The sequence below is a fragment of the Physella acuta genome, unplaced genomic scaffold (genome assembly GCF_028476545.2).
Source record: "Physella acuta isolate Inbredline_101_S28 unplaced genomic scaffold, ASM2847654v3 ptg000774l, whole genome shotgun sequence".
Lineage (NCBI taxonomy): Eukaryota > Metazoa > Mollusca > Gastropoda > Physidae > Physella > Physella acuta.
The window spans coordinates 96,998-117,852 of NW_026732292.1; the positions used below are offsets into that span (position 1 = coordinate 96,998).

General features: G+C 36.8%; 1 protein-coding gene across 1 annotated transcript; it reads left to right on the forward strand.

The window, feature by feature from the left end:
- Window positions 1-471: 471 nt before the first annotated feature.
- Window positions 472-20,156, forward strand: LOC131950609 (solute carrier family 12 member 8). The gene is made up of 15 exons (XM_059312814.1): window positions 472-652; window positions 3,675-3,804; window positions 6,387-6,524; window positions 6,924-7,115; window positions 7,928-8,045; window positions 8,888-9,001; window positions 10,519-10,720; window positions 11,568-11,655; window positions 12,217-12,363; window positions 13,658-13,928; window positions 15,167-15,403; window positions 15,948-16,036; window positions 18,341-18,458; window positions 19,129-19,183; window positions 19,273-20,156. Exons 1-15 carry the CDS (start codon window positions 561-563, stop codon window positions 19,448-19,450), a joined length of 2,169 nt encoding a protein of 722 aa, XP_059168797.1. The 5' UTR covers window positions 472-560; the 3' UTR covers window positions 19,451-20,156.
- Window positions 20,157-20,855: the final 699 nt, after the last annotated feature.

Here is a 20,855-nt window from a genome sequence, read left to right on the forward strand (position 1 = left end):
TGCAGGCTTACATACATGACCACCTGTAGCTAGACGGCCTACTTAAAGTATTGAGCACTGTTGATCTAACATTTACTATTTCTATCCCAGGTGTCCCAATAGTGCTGTGGGATACAGACAAGACGGTGTTGTCCGACTAGTGCTTCTGGCTACTGGCAGGACGCTGTTGTCCGACTAGTGCAACAGGCTACTAGCAGGACGCTGTTGTCCGACTAGTGCAACAGGCTACTAGCAGGACGGTGTTGTCCGACTAGTGCAACAGGCTACTGGCAGGACGGTGTTGTCCGACTAGTGCTTCTGGTTACTGGCAGGACGGTGTTGTCCGACTAGTGCAACAGGCTACTGGCAAAAAGCTGTTGTCCGACTAGTGCAACAGGCTACTGGCAGGACGGTGTTGTCCGACTAGTGCAACAGGCTACTGGCAGGACGGTGTTGTCCGACTAGTGCAACAGGCTACTGGCATCACGGTGTTGTCAGACTAGCGCTCCAAGCTACTGTCAGGACGGTGCTAAAAGGACTCACTCTTGGACTAGATCTGTAAGGGGACACAGTCTCACAAGATGGCGGACGATGAGCGAGAGCTGGAAAACTCGGAGCTGATCAGTGCAGCTGACAAGAAAGACACACGGGGCAAGGCTATAGACTGGAGCAGGTAAGGTCTAAAACAGCGTTTCTTTTAGAGTTTTTTCTCTGGGGGGGGGGGGGGGGGGGGGTACTTGCAGTGGCGTAGCTAGGGTTTTTGGGCCCCTATGCAAAAAGCGTTAGTGGCCCCCCCCCCCCCTCAAACTTTCAAAAAAAGGGCCCCTATGCCTTGTTTACGGTAGCTACGCCACTGGGCACTTGATATTTTCGGGGGCTGTCAACATTTTCCGGGGGGCGGACACTGGTAAAAGTATATATTTTCTATATAAATTCCACGTTGTTCCGGCAGGCGGTAGACTTTATTGGGGGGGGGGGGGGGGGGGCTAAGATCTAAAACAATAGCAAGCCTAAGATCTAAAATTCGTTAGAGCGAACAAGTCGGCTGTTGGTCGTCGTCAGAAATATCGATACTGAAAGTAGTATCGATTTGGTATTTATCGAGGGTAATTGATACTTATACTAGAATAATGCCAGGCAGTGGCAACCTATTATCGTATACATCTGTAGCGGGTGATTTTTCTTTCTTTTGTATGTATCAATATCCATTACATTAAAAAACCAGATTCAAAAGTCTAGCTGAAGTAGAGCTTGTCTGTCTTTTCGTTATATAATAGTATAGTTGGGACACCATTTTGACCAGATGTCTTGACCAGGCAGTTTAGGAAGTGTTCGACAATACCTTTAAAAACACGATTACAGCTAATCTTCTATATATATAATTCTCTTCTTGGATACCCTAGAAAACACCAAGCTGTAAGCGCGCCTAGCAGCCTCCTCTCTTCCTCTCTAGGCATATCCCTACCACCCCCACATGGTCTGGTGAGCTGTGGTTTACGCTAAGTGTTTACAATCGTAGAGCCGGGTTTAGTGACGGCTATTAGGGGCAGACAATTTAGTTTGAAACGATTTTAAACTTAGGGGAGGTAACTAAGAGGAGGCTGCTTTCACGGGGGGGGGGGGGTAGGGTAGTGGTTGGGGGAAAGGAGGGTGGGGGGTTATCGTCCTTAACGACCTACTGATAGTGTTTTTAAGCAAATATTTTCAGTGGCAGCATTGGTACTGTCGAATTCACAAATTATGAATTACTGAAAAGTAGAAAATAAAACAACTAAATAGCGGCATATGATACGCCGCGGGCCGGCTCGTTACTTAAAATACGCTAGACTGAAGTCACGTTCCCCTTTCAGGCCTATACTCCATATGGCAGATGAAGTAGAGTTCATGTTCTTGACCTCGGCGTGGTCAGCACTATGTCCAGCTGTCTTTGCTTTCCGTACCAGTCAGGTGTAAATCCTGCAAACCGAAGCGAGATCTAAACTCGATACTTTTGGGTTAGCAGTCAAGCGGGCAACGACCTACCACACAGTCCTATCTGGAAACTAACCCACTAGTAAATAAATAGCTGGTGGCTCTCTCTCTGTCGTCTGTGTGTGAAAAAAAAAATAAACCGGGAGTGATCTCCCCTAAACTTTCTCGAATATTCTTATATAAAACAACAGGGGATGGGAACTCGGGCTATAGACGTGATTTTTAATCCATTTTAAATACTTAAAGTTTTAAAAATAGAATAAAATCTCGTAGACAAAAGATTGCACACCAAGTGAACGCCAAATTAAAAAAGTGCATAATAGTGCGCAATATTATTAGTACTTTAAAAATTTACATTAGTTTTTTGAGAAATCGGAAGTAGCATAAATTAGTACTTCCGGGCAACGGAAATTACTCAAAATTTGACAGAAGGTAGAGAATTAGATTTTAAACTTACATGTGAAATTTCATTTATCTATCTGAAATAGTACTCAAGTTATAGGCTTTTGAAAAATTCAAAGTAAAAAAAGTACCACTTCCGGTTATCGGAAATCGCTCAAAAGTTGATACGGATCTACGATTTTGATAAAATACTTATATATGAAATTTCATCAACCTAGCTGTAACGGTACTCATGTTATCGTGTTTACACACGGACAGACAGACACACAGACATACGGACAGATTTGCAAAGCCCAGTTTTTCAGACTGGATTACGCATAAAACCTCTTAATTTTGATAAATCTGAATTGATAATTTTTGCCCGATTAAAATAAGTCCTCTATACTGTGGATGTGATGAAGGACTGAGGTGTAATACGGTGAAAATTGTTAAAATTTCAAGTGATTTTTGTGCACGATTACAATACTTTCTCTATACTTCGTATATACGAGAAAGTAAAAACGAATACAAATCAACATTCCCTCCTTGTGGAGTATATTGGTGTATGTTTATCTCCGTGAGTAGAACTCACGTTTATTAGTCTGGGTTCGATCACTGAACACTTAGGTGAGAACCTTTCGCTCTTCACGACAACCATATGACAGACAATGAAAAAAAACGTAAAAAAAATGATTAAAATAGTTAAATACAAGATCGTATGCGCTAAGTTTTTCTTTAAGCTTATCACTCCATGTTACATCATGCAATCAATCAATCATTACATAACCTCGGGAGGGGGGGTCGTTGTTTGAAATTTTTTTTCATAATTATTTGCGATTTTTCTTGGTCTTCTGCTATTTTTAGTAACTCTGTAACCCCAGCATTACATCATCTCTGTTCTTAAAACCCTAAACCTGACCTTAACCTTAGCATTTGCAGTATCATATTTGTTCGTAAACTTACCCCATTATCAGTGTTTCTTCCAGGCATCTCCCCCTCCCCCGAAAAAATTCTACCGCCCCGACCCCCCCCCCCCCCCCCCCCCCCACCGGAACGAAATTGAATTTACATAGAAAATATATACTTTTAACAGTGTCCCCCCCCCCCCCTCCACCGGAAAATTTAGTCCGCTTCATCCCCCACCCTAAAATTTTAAGTGCCCCCCCCCCCCCCCTGGGAGAAAAAAAAACTGGAAGAAACACTGCCCATTATTACACCGATTAAAAACAATGATTGTATAACACAAAAACCACATTCGATTGTGTTTTGCCATACAAGTAGTCGCGTAAGGACCAAAAATGCATAGCCTGTACCTGATGTTTTGTTTTCCTGACGATGAACAGGTTTGGCCTGAGTAAAGACCCGCAACCTGGGCAGCAGATCAAGTCCTACTCGTCCACTACCAACACGGCTGAGGCTGGTCTGGTTGGAGGGGACATTGGTCAACAGAACGAACTGTACAGGGAAGAACAGGTTAGTTGGATCAGTTTAGAGACCGGTGTCCGATAATAGACTCTATCGAAAATAGGTGTGTTGGGTTGTTAGTAGTATTGTAATCTCGACTAGGTTTTTGGTTAGAAATTAGGGTTAGGTGTATGGTAGGACCAAGGCTGGGATTAGGGATAGGGTTAGCATGGACATTAGCAAGCCATGTGTGGATTTTTAGTTAACTATCAGTAACCCTACACCAAAGGCGTAGCGGGGGGGGGGGGGGTCCATATGTCCCTCGGCGTCGACTCTAGGGGCGCCAAAATGGGTTGGAAAACACTAAAAGCTCATTTTAGCTGCAGTTTTGAATTATACATAAAAAAATATATGGAAGGGGGGAGGTGCGCCTGCTTGAAAGTTTGTCCCCGGGCGCCGGGAGGGGTCGCTACGCTTCTGCCCTACACCCTTTTTTTAAGAAGATTCTTTTAACGGACACGTGTATTTATATTACCCGTTTTAAGTTACGATAAGATTTGCCAGGAAAAAATTGAACTCAACATTGAAAAGAAGCCCTTAAGATATTATGGATACCGAATGCAGAGGTGGTAGAGTCAGAGGCGTAGCGAGGGGGGGGGGTGCGGACCGCACAGGGTGACACCATTTATGGGGGTGACACCAAGGCAAAAAATAGCAAATATATCAAGAAAAACTTGAGGGGGGTGCAAATCGAAAATCTGAAAGTTTGTCCCCGGGAAGGGTCACTACGCCTCTGGGGGTGACACCATTAAGTGCAGCACCGGGTGACACCCGACCTCGCTACGCCACTGGGTAGAGTCCAGCTGTTTAAATGACTTCCAGATCCAGTGTAAAGTGTGGTCGGCACTATGCTCAGCCGCTTTAGTTTCCCTAACGTGAGTTAAGTACCTAATCAAACTGGGTGGACTCAGGGACGTCCTGCAGCCTCTAGCCCGGGATCCGAACTCGAGACTTTCAGGTTAACAGTCGTAAGCTCTGTCATACGACCATGCCATCCCCTCTGTAGCCCAATAGCAAATTAAAACAACAAACAGCCATATGAAGTTTTTTCGTTAATATACTGAATCCTGATTTTAATATTTTATGACAATACTTGTCGACAATAAAGTCCAACATTTACCAATCAGTTAATTAATTAGCTTCCACCTCTAAAACATCACGTTTATAACACTAAGTAAATACGCTATACACCGTTGCTATTGTATCATTAAATAAATACAAATTCCGCCTACAATAGCTCATATTTAGCAACACGTCTCCGTCTATATCAGTATCGATCGTCCATTGAGCGACATTAGGATCAATGGTCTTTGTTGTCACTACAGGAGGGATGTTGGAAGATTTAATGTCTTTTGTGTTCAAATGAGTTGAGGCGATATTCTGTGGTGTGACAGGTTGTCGATTTGTTTTTGTTTTTTTCCTCGGTGACGTTTTGAATGGCAAAATGGGATGGTAAGAGTAAGAGGTGTAGGGGGTTGGAGGATAACCTATAAAATTGAGTCTAGAGCTAAACTATACAGTTCATGTTTTGTTTGTATGTGGTTTTATTACATTATGCCTATCTATCTATCTATCTATCTATCTATCTATCTATCTATCTATCTATCTATCTATCTATCTATCTATCTATCTATCTATCTATCTATCTATCTATCTATCTATCTATCTATCTATCTATCTATCTATCTATCTATCTATCTAACTATCTATCTATCTATCTATCTATCTATCTATCATCTATCTATTATCTATCTGTTTGTCTGTCTTTATTTCTATATATCTATTTTCTTAGCTGAGATGGTTATGTGGCGTAGATAAGTGGGGTGATACTCGAATGGTGTTGGCAGGTGGGTGGTAGGCCTAACCCATTGGCGTAGGAAGGTGGGGTGCGCACATTTCTGTTTGTGCTTTTTTCTATGTGCACATTTTTCTGTTTTCGCATTTTTCTGTGTTCGCAATTTTCTGTCTGCGCATTTTTCTGGTTGCGCATTTTTCTGTCTGCGCTTTTTCTGTTAGCACTTTTTTTCAGCTGCGCATTTTTTTTGCGCCATTTTTCTGTTGCGCTTTTTCCCGTTGCGCATCTTACTGGGAACCTATGGGATCACATCCAGAAAGAGAAGCAGACTGAAGACTAAGTCAACCGGCTTTATGGCAACTTACATGTTGGCATTCAATAGTCAATCAAGGGGAAACAATCGTGTTCGCCTTGTTGTTTGACTTGATGTATGTTTCTCTCTAATGCTACACTTAAAAACAAAGAGGCTAGATGTAATTGTAACTACACTATTGATAACATAGAAGTATAGATTATGTGATTGTGGCTATACAATTGATAACAAAGAAGTATAGATTATGTGATTGTGGCTAAACAATTGATAGCAAAGAAGTATAGATTATGTGATTGTGGCTATACAATTGATAACAAAGAAGTATAGACTATGTGATTGTGGCTATGCAATTGATTACAAAGAAGAATAGGATAAATAATTGTGACTATAATGTTGATAATAAAAAAGAATAAACTGTGATTGTAACTAAACAACTGATAATGAAATATATGTAAAATGTGTGACTTTCTTTTTTTTTTAAAGGTGTCATCCCAACCGTGGTGGAAGTCCAACTTTTTCCTCTCCCAGCCAGTGCTGTTTGGGACCTGGGATGGTGTGTTCACGTCATGCCTCATCAACATCCTTGGTGTTGTCATTTTCCTCAGAATGGGCTGGATTGTGGTACAGTTCATTGTTATAACATTTAGAATTATAATCTTCTTGTTAGGGTTGGATTATTGTACAGTTCATTGCTATCATTTAGAATTAGAATTGTGTAGATTTTTGTTAGAACTGCATTGTGTACAGTTCATAGTTTTTATTTAGAGTTATAGTTTTGTAGCTTTTTTTTAGCATTATACTTTGATACAGTTCATAATTTTCGCACTTATAATTATTACAAAATAGTAGCTTTCTGCTAGGGTTGTGTAGCTTCTTTTTAGCATTATATTAACAAAAAGCTACCATTTTAGCTTTTTGTTAGGGTTGGATTGTGGTACAGTTCACAGTTCCATTTAGAATTATAATTTAGCTTGATTCAGCTGTAGTCCTTCATCCCCAGTATTTGTTTGTTCTCTGCAGGGCAATGCAGGCATTGGTTTGTCTATTGTGACAATTCTGTTTGGGGTGTCCATCATTTTGATTGTGGCCCTCAGTGCTATTGGGGTGTGTGAGAGGTGCAAGGTTGGGAGTGGGGGCGTGTACTTCCTGATCTCACACATTCTTGGAGCGAGGATTGGGGGCAGTATAGGTATCATATACTGCTTTGCTCAGGTAAAATTAATTCAGTTTTTAAAATATTTTTTATTTAAATAAATCCAGTTTTGAGTCCCATATAAATAAAACATAGTAAAGTTCCCTTTTTGAACCTGAATGTCCATGGAGCAAGTGAAGTAGAGTTCACCTGTTTCTATGACCTTGAGATATAAAGAAATAGTGTGGTCAACACTAAGCCCAGAAGTCTTCACTTTCCCTAACGTGAGTTAGGTACCCGTCAGAGCTACGTGGACTTAGGGATGTTCTACTGACTTGAACCTGGATTTGAACTCAAGATTTCTTGCTAGCAGTCTAGTGCTCTACCACTATGTCATGTAATCCTTTAAATAAAGAATAGATTGCTAATAATTTGAAACTAAAAGTTGGCTATGCAATACAGTAAATTTTATAGGTATTTTATCCTGCTGGTAATCCTGTTTAGGGTAGGATCATGGTAGCAATACAAACATAAAATAGCTACAATGGTGTTCTAACTTTAAAGATGCTTCCCCAAAATGTTGCATTTGGGAAATTGTCCATTTGGGCTATTGTCCACTTCGGCAATTGTCCAGTTTGGTGAAATGCCATTTAGGCAAGCGCCTGGCAGCCATCCAACCAGCTTTCATAAAGCACCATAAACTTACATCATTAATGATACTCTCCACTTCATCATGATCTACACTGACATTTTATTTTAAACAATTTATAAAACAATACAAATGTTACAGAACTGAAAACACACAGTTTAGAAAGCAAGTTATAAAAAATGCCTTGGGAGCTTTGAAATTTACAACTAATGAATGCTTATTTTTTCTACAATGTGGTTTTAGTCTGTGGGTTGTTCTCTGAGCGTGATGGGTTTTGGGGAGTCTATTATGAACCTCATACAGCAGGATAATCCTTGGATAGCTCGTGGCATTGCGTTTGGTGTTGTCTTGCTATTGTTAGGTGAGTTACGTTTATTTGTTGTGCTATTTGTGTGTTAAAGTTAATTGTTGTATTATTAGGTGAGTTATATTTATCTGTTGTATTATTAGTGTGTTAAAATTGTTTTATTTTTTTTTGTGAGTTATTTTTATTTGTTGCACTATTAGTGTGTTAAAATTTTTTGTTGTATTATCAAGTGTTGTATTTATTTTTTGTATTGTTATGTGAGTTATAATTTTTTAGCTGTATTATTGAGTTCTTTAAATTTAGTTGTTTTATTATTGGGTGTGTTAAATAATTTTATTATTAGGTGAGTGATAATTATTCTTTACATTGTTTTTTTTTTTAAATGTAAATTCTTAAGCCTAGGTTCTTAATCATTTTGTTGATATTTCTCCACTGGGATTTATCATATTGTTGGCATTACTGAAATGATATTAGGCTGTTGATGTTACTTAACTGACATTTTATCTCGTACCAGGTGTCAACTTATGACATTTGTCAGTTGACAATACTGTAGCCGAGACAATACTAACATGTAATTTTGCAATGTCTTTACATTTTATTTGATTACCAGGTTTCAATGTGTCTGGGGTCCATACTAAATTGTGTAATTTTTTATGTACTATAAGAGGGGCGTATATTCTTCATATTTTAACATTATTTGTTTACCAGGTGTCATACTAAATTGTGTAATTTATTATGTACTATATGTCAGTGGTCAAGTTGGACATATATTCTTTATATTTTAACATTATTTGATTACCAGGTGCCATACTGAATTGTGTAATTTATCTTGTACTATATGTCAGTGGTCAAGATGGACATATATTCTTCATATTTTAACATTATTTGATCACCAGGTGTCAATGTGTCAGGGGTCAAGTGGGTCATTAGGCTCCAGCTCCTGCTGCTACTGGTGTTGTTTCTGTCCATCATGGATTTGTTTGTTGGTTCCTTTGTCCATACATCTCCAGGTAGGTTGGTCTATCTAGTTTTAAATATTTACATTATCTCCCTTGTTTTGGTCTTATTGAAGAAAATACTTTCTCATATTTGCATAAAAATTAATTATAGATACTACAATCAATTGATCTATTCAATTTGGTAGAAGGTTTTAAAATTATTGTATTTGTGTGTTAATTTATGAATTATACGTGAAAAAGAAACTTCAGTTTTTTAATAAAATACATTTATGAACAAAATGTAGATAGGTAGAGTAGTCAGAATTTACTCAGAAAGACTATGGTAATATTATGGTTCAAAGTTTAAATATTTTAAATATATATGTTTAAAAAATTTTTATATTTTTTTATAGGCCTAATCAATAGTTTTATTGTTTTATCTAATAAAGTTTGCTTCTTAAGGTTTTTAAGGATCTGACTTTTATTATTTTGTTTTTAAATAACATTAAATAAACAGCACGTAGAATAATTGGTTAAATAACAACGAACATTATAATTAGGGTAAATTGAGTCACAGGTTACATATAATTATAATTAGGGTAAATAAAGTCACAGGTTACATATAATTATAATTACAGTAACTTTAGCTTAGCTTAGTCCTCTTTGCTCCTTATGGAGCATAGGGCCTCCACCATTTCCTTCCATTTCTTCCTATCCTCGGCTATTAATTTTGACATCTCCCAAGACATCCCTATTGGCTTCAGTTCTTCAAGAAGACTCCGCCTCCAGGTCTGTCTTGGGCGCCCTCTCTTCCGCTTTCCCTGGGGGTTCCACTCAAGCGCTTGGCGTGTAACATTTGTGTGAGCCTTTCACAGTGTGTGACCCACCCAGCGCCACTTCCTCCTTCTTATTTGCACACCTATAGGCTCCTGCCTAGCTTTCCTCCATAGTTCCAAGTTCGGCACTTTGTCCTGCCATCTTAGTTTCAGTATCTGTCTAAGGCATCTATTCATGAAGGTCTGTATCTTTGCTGTGCTTGCCTTGGAGACTCTCCATGTCTCTGCTCCATACAGCAGAACTGCCTTGACATTAGAGTTAAATATCCTAATTTTTGTGGTAATGGAGATGGCAGAACTTTTCCATATGGGTCGCAGGACTGTGAAAGCGCAGCGGGCTTTATTAACTCTAGCGCGTATGTCCTCCTCTGTGCCTCCCGTTTTGCTGATCTTGCTGCCAAGATAGACAAACTCTTGCACATCATTTACTTGTCTTCCGTCTATTGACACTGGAGCCTCCTGTTTATTGTTATTTCTCATCATTTCCGTCTTTTCTTTGTTGATCTTCAGACCTACGCGCTGCGAGATGGCTCCTAATGCATCAACTTTTTCTTGATAATTACAGTAAACAGAGTCACAATTATAATTATAATCATAACAGTAAATGGGGTCACAGGTTGCATATAATTATAATTACAGCAAACGGAGTCACAGGTTACATATAATTATAATTACAGTAAACAGAGTCACAGGTTACATATATTTATAATTACAGTAAACGAAGTCACAGGTTACATATAATTCTAATTACAGTGAATGGAGTCACAGGATACAACGATGTCAACTTTCTCAACAACTCTGGCCCAGACTACAGGAATGGTGAAAACTTTTTCACCATTTTTGGCCTTTTCTTTTCAACCATCACTGGTGTACTGGCAGGGATCAACATGAGTGGGGACTTGAAAGACCCATTTCACAACATACCACAGGGAACTCTGGCTGCACTGGGTGTTGGGTGAGTCAAAACATGCCAGAAAAATTTTCCAACATTTCATCCAATCTTTTAATTTACAGTATTTCTGATGTTTTGGGTGTTCTATATTATATGCCTTCTCTAATTTGTATTTTTGTAGCGTATTTATGGCTTGTAAATTTTATTTTGTATTCCATGTTTTTATGGTTTGTAGATCTATATTGTTTTACATTTTATTATTTCTTTGGACTTTTTGGCTGAGTGTTTAGCATTCAGTAAAAGAAAGTCTTTAGTTTGCTTCTCATGTATGTTGCATATTCTAATCAGTCTAGTTTGAACCTGGTGTTTATTCATTTGACTAACAGTTTTCTCAAAAGTTGAGGTCATACAAAAAGATTAGCTCTGCTTCATTCACTTATATCAACCAGAAAGCTTAGCGTTATTTAATATTATTATTTCATATTTTATAGTTAGGCCTTACATGTTTTTGAAGTATCCTGTTGTCTTATAAGCTTTAATTTTTATATTTCAGACAAAAACTTCATTTTAATTAGCCTGTATAATTAATGAACAATATGAATAAATTCATGAGTCAATGTGGCCTAGCCGCTTAGCAGTAGAGTGCTAGACCTAAATGTCTCAAGTTTAAATCCAGTTTTAAGTTTGTAGAATGTCCATGAGTCCACTCAACTCTAATGGGTACCTAATTTACATTAGGGAAAGTAAAGACAGCAGTGCATAGTATTGACCACACTATCCCTTCATATGATGAATTCACAGAAACAGGTTAACTCTACTTTACTTGCCACATGGACAGTCAGGTTAAAAAATAGACTTTTTTCTATAAATAAAAGCAATATTTAAATATTCTGTTCATGATCAATCTCAGAACCTTCTTGTACATGTCACTGGTTCTGGTGCTTGGCGCCACCTGCATGAGAGCTTACCTTATAGCAGACTACATGATAGCTGAAAAGGTAGGCTCAATAATTCTTCTTTTTTAAAGTCCAGAAAAGTTGATTGAATTATCCAGCATTTTTTTTTTTGGGATCAGGATTGGCATGGTCGAGTTGGTAAAGCTCATGGTTGCTAAACCGAAAAGTCTCGAGTTGAAACCCTCGGACAGATGAGGCTCGTTAGCTGGGGACAGCCACTCTTCTAGGAGAGACAACTCCAAAATCAAACAACTGCTGCCTTGTAGTTTGTTCTTGGTTGGACAAAGGCTATGGAAGCAAATCCAAAAAGAAAAGCAAGCTGAAATTGGAGTCAATGGCTTCAGTGGCGGATAACCAGTTGACACATATACTTAATTGTGTTGGAGGGGATCCCTTGAAACACTGAAATATAAGAACGAAGAAGAAGAAGATCCAGCATTTTTAAATTTATATATAATCATTGTGATGTCACTGAATCAGAATCTTTCACCTTTATGTAACGCCTTTCTCTAAATCCTTCAACTCTACTCAACTACATCAGATTACTATATGCTGTGTTTACATGCTGACATTGTATGTATTGACATTCCAATGTATTCACAGGTTTCCATAGTAGGAGTGCTGTGGCTAGCTGGACTATACCTGTCCTCTGTGTCTTCTTGTATGGGCAGTTTGTATGGACCTTCTAGAATTCTTCAGTCTATTGCTAATGAAAATGTTATCCCTGTTATAAAGTTCCTAGGCCATGGGGTATGTTATGCTGCAGATACAATTTCTTTTTAGGGGTATAGCCGCAGGGTATAAAAAATATTTTAATACTATAGAGCAGGGGTCTCCAAACTTTTCAGCCCGAGGGCCGCATTAACTATCAAATATAAGGTCGGGGGCCAGAGTTTCTTCCAGGCATCTCTTCGGGGTGGCTGAGCCCCCCCCCCCCCCCCCCCCCGAAGAGCGCACCACACACCCAACAGAATATATATATATATATATATATATATATATATATATATATATATATATATATATATATATATATATATATATATATATATATATACACATTTTAAGTGCCTCCCACCTGAGAAAAAAATTTGAAAGAAACACTGTCGGGGACCGACAACACACTCGAGGTCCAAGTTTGTTCTCAAATTGTTCGTCACGTAGGCCTACTTCATTCTAGAAAAAGTTTGTATGTTGTTCCAAAATTTGAAAGGTACTTGAATGCAAAAGTTTTAATATTAGGAATATCTTCCTTGGGCAAATACTTATAAAACCCACCCGCCCTTATTTAAAGTTGTCTTTAAGGGGGTCATTTACTGGGCAACTTTCCACATTAACTTCAATGGTATTTGCACCCAATGCTACATTTTCCGTTTGTTTTGAATTTTTTCTCAGCCACCTCCAACAATTTTTTTTTTCCGTTGACAAAAGGATCTCAGAGAGTCCGAGGGCCGGGTGAAAGGACCTCGCGGGCCGCATCCGGCCCGCGGGCCGTAGTTTGGAGACCCCTGCTATAGAGGAAACAATTCTTTCTCTTTAGCCATCTTAAGGGGCATCAACATATGTTTCTTTTTAAAAAATAGTTTCTGGGTATATAAATCTTTTGGGTATAAACGGTAAATTAATTAAATTTTGTATTTTTAATGTAGAGAAATAATTGTTTCCTGCATAGTATTAAAAGTTTTTTTTACCAGAGCCTACAACGTTAATTATAGCAATCAAAGAATTCTATTTGAATTTTAAATTAAGTATTTTTGAAAATATTTATTACATTTTTTTTCGTTAGCCTCTCTTGAAATTGTCATTCTTTGGAATATGTAACTCATTTAAAATATAAGTTTCCTGCATAGTATTAAAAGTTTTTTTACCAGAGCCTACAACGTTAATTATAGCAATCAAAGAATTCTATTTGAATTTTAAATTAAGTATTTCTGAAAATATTCATTACATTTTTTTTCATGAGCCTCTCTTGAAATTGTCATTCTTTGGTAAATGTAACTCATTTAAAATATATGTATTTATTATTTATGGGTTTTCATTTCAGCGTGGACCAAACAAAGTCCCTCTGTTCGCTCTTCTCTCCATCACCGTGGTGACGATTCTCTTCATCTGTGTCGGTGACGTCAACTCCTTAGCCCCTGTTGTCACGACATCTTTCCTGCTGACCTATGCTGCGGTGGACTACTCCTACTTTGTGCTGGCTATGAGTTATGACAAGAGACAGATGCGTGAGGACAGGTACCAGAGGAGTCATGAGGATCAGCAGAGAAGAGACAGCGTAGGGAGCAATGCCTCTAATGGTTTTATACATGCAGGTCTGTTTAACATTCTTACTATTTGAAAAACATGAGTAGCGCTTCGAAGTATATTGTTAACCAAAACATATTTACGCTTGATCTTAATTTATCAGAATAGTCTTGGGGTCGGCGTGGTCGAGTCGGTATAGCTCATGGTTGCTAAACCGAAAAGTCTCGAGTTCGAACCCTCGGGCAGATGAGGCTCGTTAACTGGGGACAGCAAATCTTCTAGGAGAGACAACTCCAAAATTAAACAACTGCTGCCTTGTAGTTTGTTCTTGGTTGGACAAAGGCTATGGAAGCAAATCCAAAAAGAAAAGCAGGCTGAAATCGGAGTCAATGGCCTCAATGGCGCATAACCAGTTGACACGTACCGCTTAATTGTGTTGGAGGCGTGGTCGAGTCAATCTCGATCCCCTTCAACACTTATAATTAAGAACGAAGAAGAAGAAGAAGAAGAATAGTCTTACTTAATCTGTCATCCAGAACTGTAAGAAGTTTTTAGACCAGTATAAAATATCAATGACATCGGCATGGTCAGGTTGGTATAGCTCATGCTTGCTGAACCAAAAAGTCCTGAGTTCGAACCCCGGGCAGATGAGGCTTAATAGCTGGGGACAGCAACCCATCTAGGAGAGAAAACTCCAAATTCAAACAACTGATGCTAATACAGCATCATTGGGTGTATGACCTTCAGTAAAGCTCACAGTAAAGCTCACATAGATGAAATTCAATGACCAGTGTTCATGACTAATACGAGCCACTTAGATGGAGGCATCCAGCTGTGGTCAAGTATGGGGAGGGGTGTGCGCGGCCATGTGACACTTAGTCCTAGACACACCACTCAGTTGTGCCACAACAACCCAAACAATGGTTAAGGGATGATTTAGATTTTAGATAATGTCACCATCAGTTTTCCCATCATGTGTTTCTAAGAGTTGGGACAGCTTCATCCTATACATTAGAAATCTCAGCCATGATTTTACCAAAACCTCTTAATTTCTCACAAAAATCTTATGCCTCTTAATTTACTACGCAGTAGCTATATATCTTTTTTCCATCTTGGTGTTATTTTATTAATCCTAACAAAACTTATCTTACTATCAATGTACATCCAGGCAACCGTAATGGAAAGATTCAATTGTATAATTTCTTAGAATAGAATGTTGATTTCATAAATCTTGAACTAAAATCTGTTAAGTTTCTTCATTCACACAGCCAACAGATTTGATAACTAAAGCATATGTATGTTCCAGAGAAACCAGTGGACATTACTTTAAACAAAGATTCTCTGGAGAAATTTGCTGGTGACCTGGACAAGCTGTTCCCTGAGCGTTTGACACACAAGGGGCAAAGGTTAACGAACCAACCTGATCATGACAGCGCAGTTACCACCCCTGAAGCAGATTTTGACGCCACAAAAACCAAATTTGATCCTGAGAATCTCCACGCTGGGCAGCCAGAGGATTTGTCTGACACTTCACGTTTGTTGGGTATGTGCTGTGACAAGGCTGGATTATACCTAACCTTTGTTTTCTTACTTGTGACCTTTTTATTATCCAACTAAATAAATAGAGTTTTTAATAATCAGTGGTTCAGGCAGGATGAAGAAATGTGGGGGGGGGGGGGAGATACCATCTATACAGTTAAGTATATATTTATATAGAGAGATATGTATATAAATATATACATACATGCATTCATATCTGTGTATATAAATATATACATATCTGTATAAATGGAATTATATATACAGATATATATATATATATACACACACATTCACAAATTTCTTTAACAACATGAAATTATTGTTCTTATAACATATAATACTTTGAAATGTTAAACATAAAGAAACAGCGATTGTCAACACTTTCAGCACTAGCTTTAACTTGAGACGTGTGGGGGGGGGGGGGTGTGGAGGCGGTTTCTAACACACACCTGCCTACATTATGATCACTGTTAACAACATGTATAACCACCTGAAGACCCAGTTTGTCCACCAATTAATTGCATTTGTTTACCCTCTTCACCAAGGTGTTAAGAGAATGCCTAACACAGAGATCACACAACAACCCAGGTCATGGTATGCTATGATGTGTAACAGATGGCTCTCTCTTATAGGGGTTTGTACATTTTTGTTGTGGATACTTTTACATAGACCTGTAGGAATTTGTTAACATGGATCTGTGGGAATTGGTTTACATGGACCTCTATGGATTTGTTTACATAGATCTGTAGGAATTTGTTTACATAGATCTGTAGGAATTTGTTTACATAGATCTGTAGGAATTTGTTTACATAGATCTGTAGGAATTTGTTTACATAGATCTGTAGGAATTTGTTTACATAGATCTGTAGGAATTTGTTTACATAGATCTGTAGGAATTTGTTTACATAGATCTGTAGGAATTTGTTTACATAGATCTGTAGGAATTTGTTTACATAGATCTGTAGGAATTTGTTTACATAGATCTGTAGGAATTTGTTTACATAGATCTGTAGGAATTTGTTTACATAGATCTGTAGGAATTTGTTTACATAGATCTGTAGGAATTTGTTTACATAGATCTGTAGGAATTTGTTTACATAGATCTGTAGGAATTTGTTTACATAGATCTGTAGGAATTTGTTTACATAGATCTGTAGGAATTTGTTTACATAGATCTGTAGGAATTTGTTTACATAGATCTGTAGGAATTTGTTTACATAGATCTGTAGGAATTTGTTTACATAGATCTGTAGGAATTTGTTTACATAGATCTGTAGGAATTTGTTTACATAGATCTGTAGGAATTTGTTTACATAGATCTGTAGGAATTTGTTTACATAGATCTGTAGGAATTTGTTTACATAGATCTGTAGGAATTTGTTTACATAGATCTGTAGGAATTTGTTTACATAGATCTGTAGGAATTTGTTTACATAGATCTGTAGGAATTTGTTTACATAGATCTGTAGGAATTTGTTTACATAGATCTGTAGGAATTTGTTTACATAGATCTGTAGGAATTTGTTTACATAGATCTGTAGGAATTTGTTTACATAGATCTGTAGGAATTTGTTTACATAGATCTGTAGGAATTTGTTTACATAGATCTGTAGGAATTTGTTTACATAGATCTGTAGGAATTTGTTTACATAGATCTGTAGGAATTTGTTTACATAGATCTGTAGGAATTTGTTTACATAGATCTGTAGGAATTTGTTTACATAGATCTGTAGGAATTTGTTTACATAGATCTGTAGGAATTTGTTTACATAGATCTGTAGGAATTTGTTTACATAGATCTGTAGGAATTTGTTTACATAGATCTGTAGGAATTTGTTTACATAGATCTGTAGGAATTTGTTTACATAGATCTGTAGGAATTTGTTTACATAGATCTGTAGGAATTTGTTTACATAGATCTGTAGGAATTTGTTTACATAGATCTGTAGGAATTTGTTTACATAGATCTGTAGGAATTTGTTTACATAGATCTGTAGGAATTTGTTTACATAGATCTGTAGGAATTTGTTTACATAGATCTGTAGGAATTTGTTTACATAGATCTGTAGGAATTTGTTTACATAGATCTGTAGGAATTTTTTTACATAGACCTGTATTAATTTGTTTACATAGATCTATAGGAATGTGTGCACATGGATATGTTGGAATTTGTTAATCATTTAAGATGATAGCTGGGGAATGCAGCCCATCTAGGAGAGACAACTCCAAAATCAAACAACTTCAGCCATGTAGTTTGTTCCTGGGTAAACAAATGCTATGGAAACAAATCCAAAAAGCTGACTGAATTTGGAGTCATTGACCTACATGGCACATAACAAGCTGACACGTAATACTTAATTAGCTGAAGGAAATACTGACCAACATTACATTCAAGAATGAAGAAGAAGAAATTTAAGACTAATAGACACTTAAAGTTGTGTTAAGTTCTTTTTAAATTAATTCTTGAGTTATTAAGGCTCACTATTGTAAGTATGCTAATGATGACTTTAAAGGGTTTATAAATTATTAAACTACTTTTCTTAATTACACTGCATAACTGGTGCAAGCAGTGTTCATAAAGAGCTAACTGCAACAAAGTGTGGAAATTATCATTTCTTGCATCAAAAGTGTGATTGAATTCTAAAGACTTTAGAGCCAATAGAAGAATGAGTGGGGTATATGGAGGCTTGTCAGGCCCATTCAATCGGTTGGATCAATTGAAGTGTTTAACATTAGCAACTATATACTTATTTCATGCTCAGCTACATAACAATTACCATTAAGTTTATGTGTTTCGAAATTAATGTAGATTTTATTATAATTGTAGGTCAAAGACAAAATGAATAATGTTTTTTAAAAAAAAATTTCTTTGCACCAAATATTTATTTGTTTCTTGCCTCATATATTTAACTTAAGGAATTTATGTTTTTATTTACAGTGTTTGGTCTGTATTGTGATAATGTTTACAACACAATGGATCTTCGCCCTTATAGAGATTCTAATATTCTTCCTAATTTATTTCTATATCGGAAAAGCAAGTCCTGGTTATTTTCCTGGTAAGAAACTAAATATGAAGCAAAAACAATTTTAATTTTTGGTGCCATATTGATGCCAGAAAAAATGTAAACTTCCAATTGTACATGTTGTGAATATTTCATATTAAGTCACACTTGTGGTCAATGGCCAGATGAAGTAGAGTCAGTTCACATTTTTCTGTGACTTCAACATTTGAAGGGATAGTGTGGTCAGTACCATGACCTGGTATCTTTACTTACCCTAATGTGAATCAAGTACCCATCAGAGCTAGGGGAACTTAGGGACGTCCTATAGACTCAAGACTAAGATCCAAACTCGAGATTTCCATATTAGCAGTTGTGCGCTCCTCTTTCCGACCAGGCTGCTCCATAGATATTCCTTTCAAGATACTTAAATGACTCCTGATTGGAATTAGTGTTTCTTCCAGAATTTTTTCTCCGGAGGGGGCATTTGAAACTTTGGGGGGGGGGGGGGGGGGGTAGACTTTCTTCAGAGGGGCTCTGCCCCCCCCCCCCCCCCCCCCCCAAGAGATGGGGGGAAGAAACTTGATTGGAATTAGTTTTGAAATATCTGTACAGCAGAAGCCGGAGTGTTGTAGGGTGACACTCGAGCTTTACTGTACACAGTTATATACCATTGTTTTAAAATTGCCTTTTCCAAATTTTACACCTGTTTTATTTTCTTCCATAGGAATAGCAGAATTCAACTTTTATGAATGGCTAAAAGAATTGTTTAACAGATGCAGGTAATATACTACTGGAATCAGCTTGTTTGTTTTCTTCTTATACTTCAATGGAATCAGAATAAGAAAACTAAAATTATTTTCTTTTTCAGGAGAGGCTATGTACCTAAAGAGCACATAATAGTTGCCCCAAAAACCCCAGCGTTGCAAACAACAGCTTCCCAGTTGACAGAAGACAATGCAGATTTTGCCAGTAGGGAGCGCTACCATCAGTCAGAGGTCATGCAGGGAGAGAACTTTGATGATTATGACAGTGATGGGCAGAAATAACTATTTTAGTAGAAGATGAATACAACAGCTGTGCTGTGATGTAAGACACCCATCTGTCAAACCAGAGCTACTCACATGCAATGAAGTCTACAGGGATCACAAGTTGATTAATTTTAATTAATTAACTAAAATCGATACAAAGTGTTATTGTATTTAAATTTGTATCCGTTTTATAAATATGTGATACTAAATTCATCATTTTACAAACATTTTTAAAATTAGTAACAAATTTTCCTAATTTTAATTTTTACCTTCTGTTCTGTTAACAGATTATTTATTGAAAACAAAACTTAAAGAACAAGTCACAGTAATGGCTCATGGTTTTGTTTTAAAAATCATATTAACCCTTTTGCTGCTAAGGACTAGTACACAACATGAGGACTACACTTATTTTAAATTGTGTTTAAAGATGCTTTGTGTATTAGAAGAAAACATAATCTCATTCTATAGCTATAATTATATTAATAGTTTTTAGATGCATTTGCTTTTTTTAAAACTGTTAGTCAAAAGTATTGAATTTTGTGATCCAGTTGACATATTGCATGGTTTTGTTATTCAAACAAAAAGATACAGAATGACATCAAGTTCATCTGAGTCTCTGTAAATGAGACTGACTTAAAACACTTAAGTGATCAATGATATGATGCATTTATTTGATATCATTGTTGTGGTGATTTCATTTTGTTTTCAGTGGCAAGGCTCAAGATTAAAAAATTAGACCAATACTATGTTAAGTTTTGCATTCTTAACTTCCAATGTTGCACTCTATGAATGACTTTCTATGGATAGGCCTATCTCCACTCAAGCATTACTTGCCATAAAAATGATAAAGTTCTATTTCAAGATATGAACACAGTAAACAGCAGCAAAAGGGTTAAAAGAATAAGAATAGTTACATTTATACAATGACTTACTTATTGACTAAATTAGAATGCTCCATTATTAAAATATAATTTTCATAAGAAATCTAAGTAATCTCATATTCATATTGATTATCTTGTTTTGATTTCCATTTTTAATTCTTATTATTTATTGTTGATACAGTAATATGCATGTAGGATTAATCAGTAAGAAAAATATAAAACCAATTTTCTTAAGTTTTCTAGAAATTAACCATGTATTTTCTCTAGCTAAGCTAGTATGGATGTTTTAAGTGGTACATTTTGTTTCAAATGTCAGGGTTTAATTAACTAGTAATTAATTGAAGCATTCCTTTTTATATACATCAATGAACATGTCTAATACAAACTTCTTATCAATGGTAATCTATTATCAAACTTTTAATATACACACTTGGGCGCTTGCATGACAAAGTTAAAACCTCATTTAGAGAATAAGTCAACTGCTAATTAACGGTCAGAAAATTAATTAAATGGGTCTGGTGAAGTTAAAGATAATTAAAGTG

Coding starts and splice junctions, on each gene's coding strand:
- LOC131950609 (XM_059312814.1), top strand. CDS start 561: ATGGCGGACGATGAGCGAGAGCTGGAAAACTCGGAGCTGATCAGTGCA. Junction 7,116..7,927: donor TCATATACTGCTTTGCTCAG/GTAAAATTAATT, acceptor ATGTGGTTTTAG/TCTGTGGGTTGTTCTCTGAG. Junction 15,404..15,947: donor TGACACTTCACGTTTGTTGG/GTATGTGCTGTG, acceptor CTCTTCACCAAG/GTGTTAAGAGAATGCCTAAC.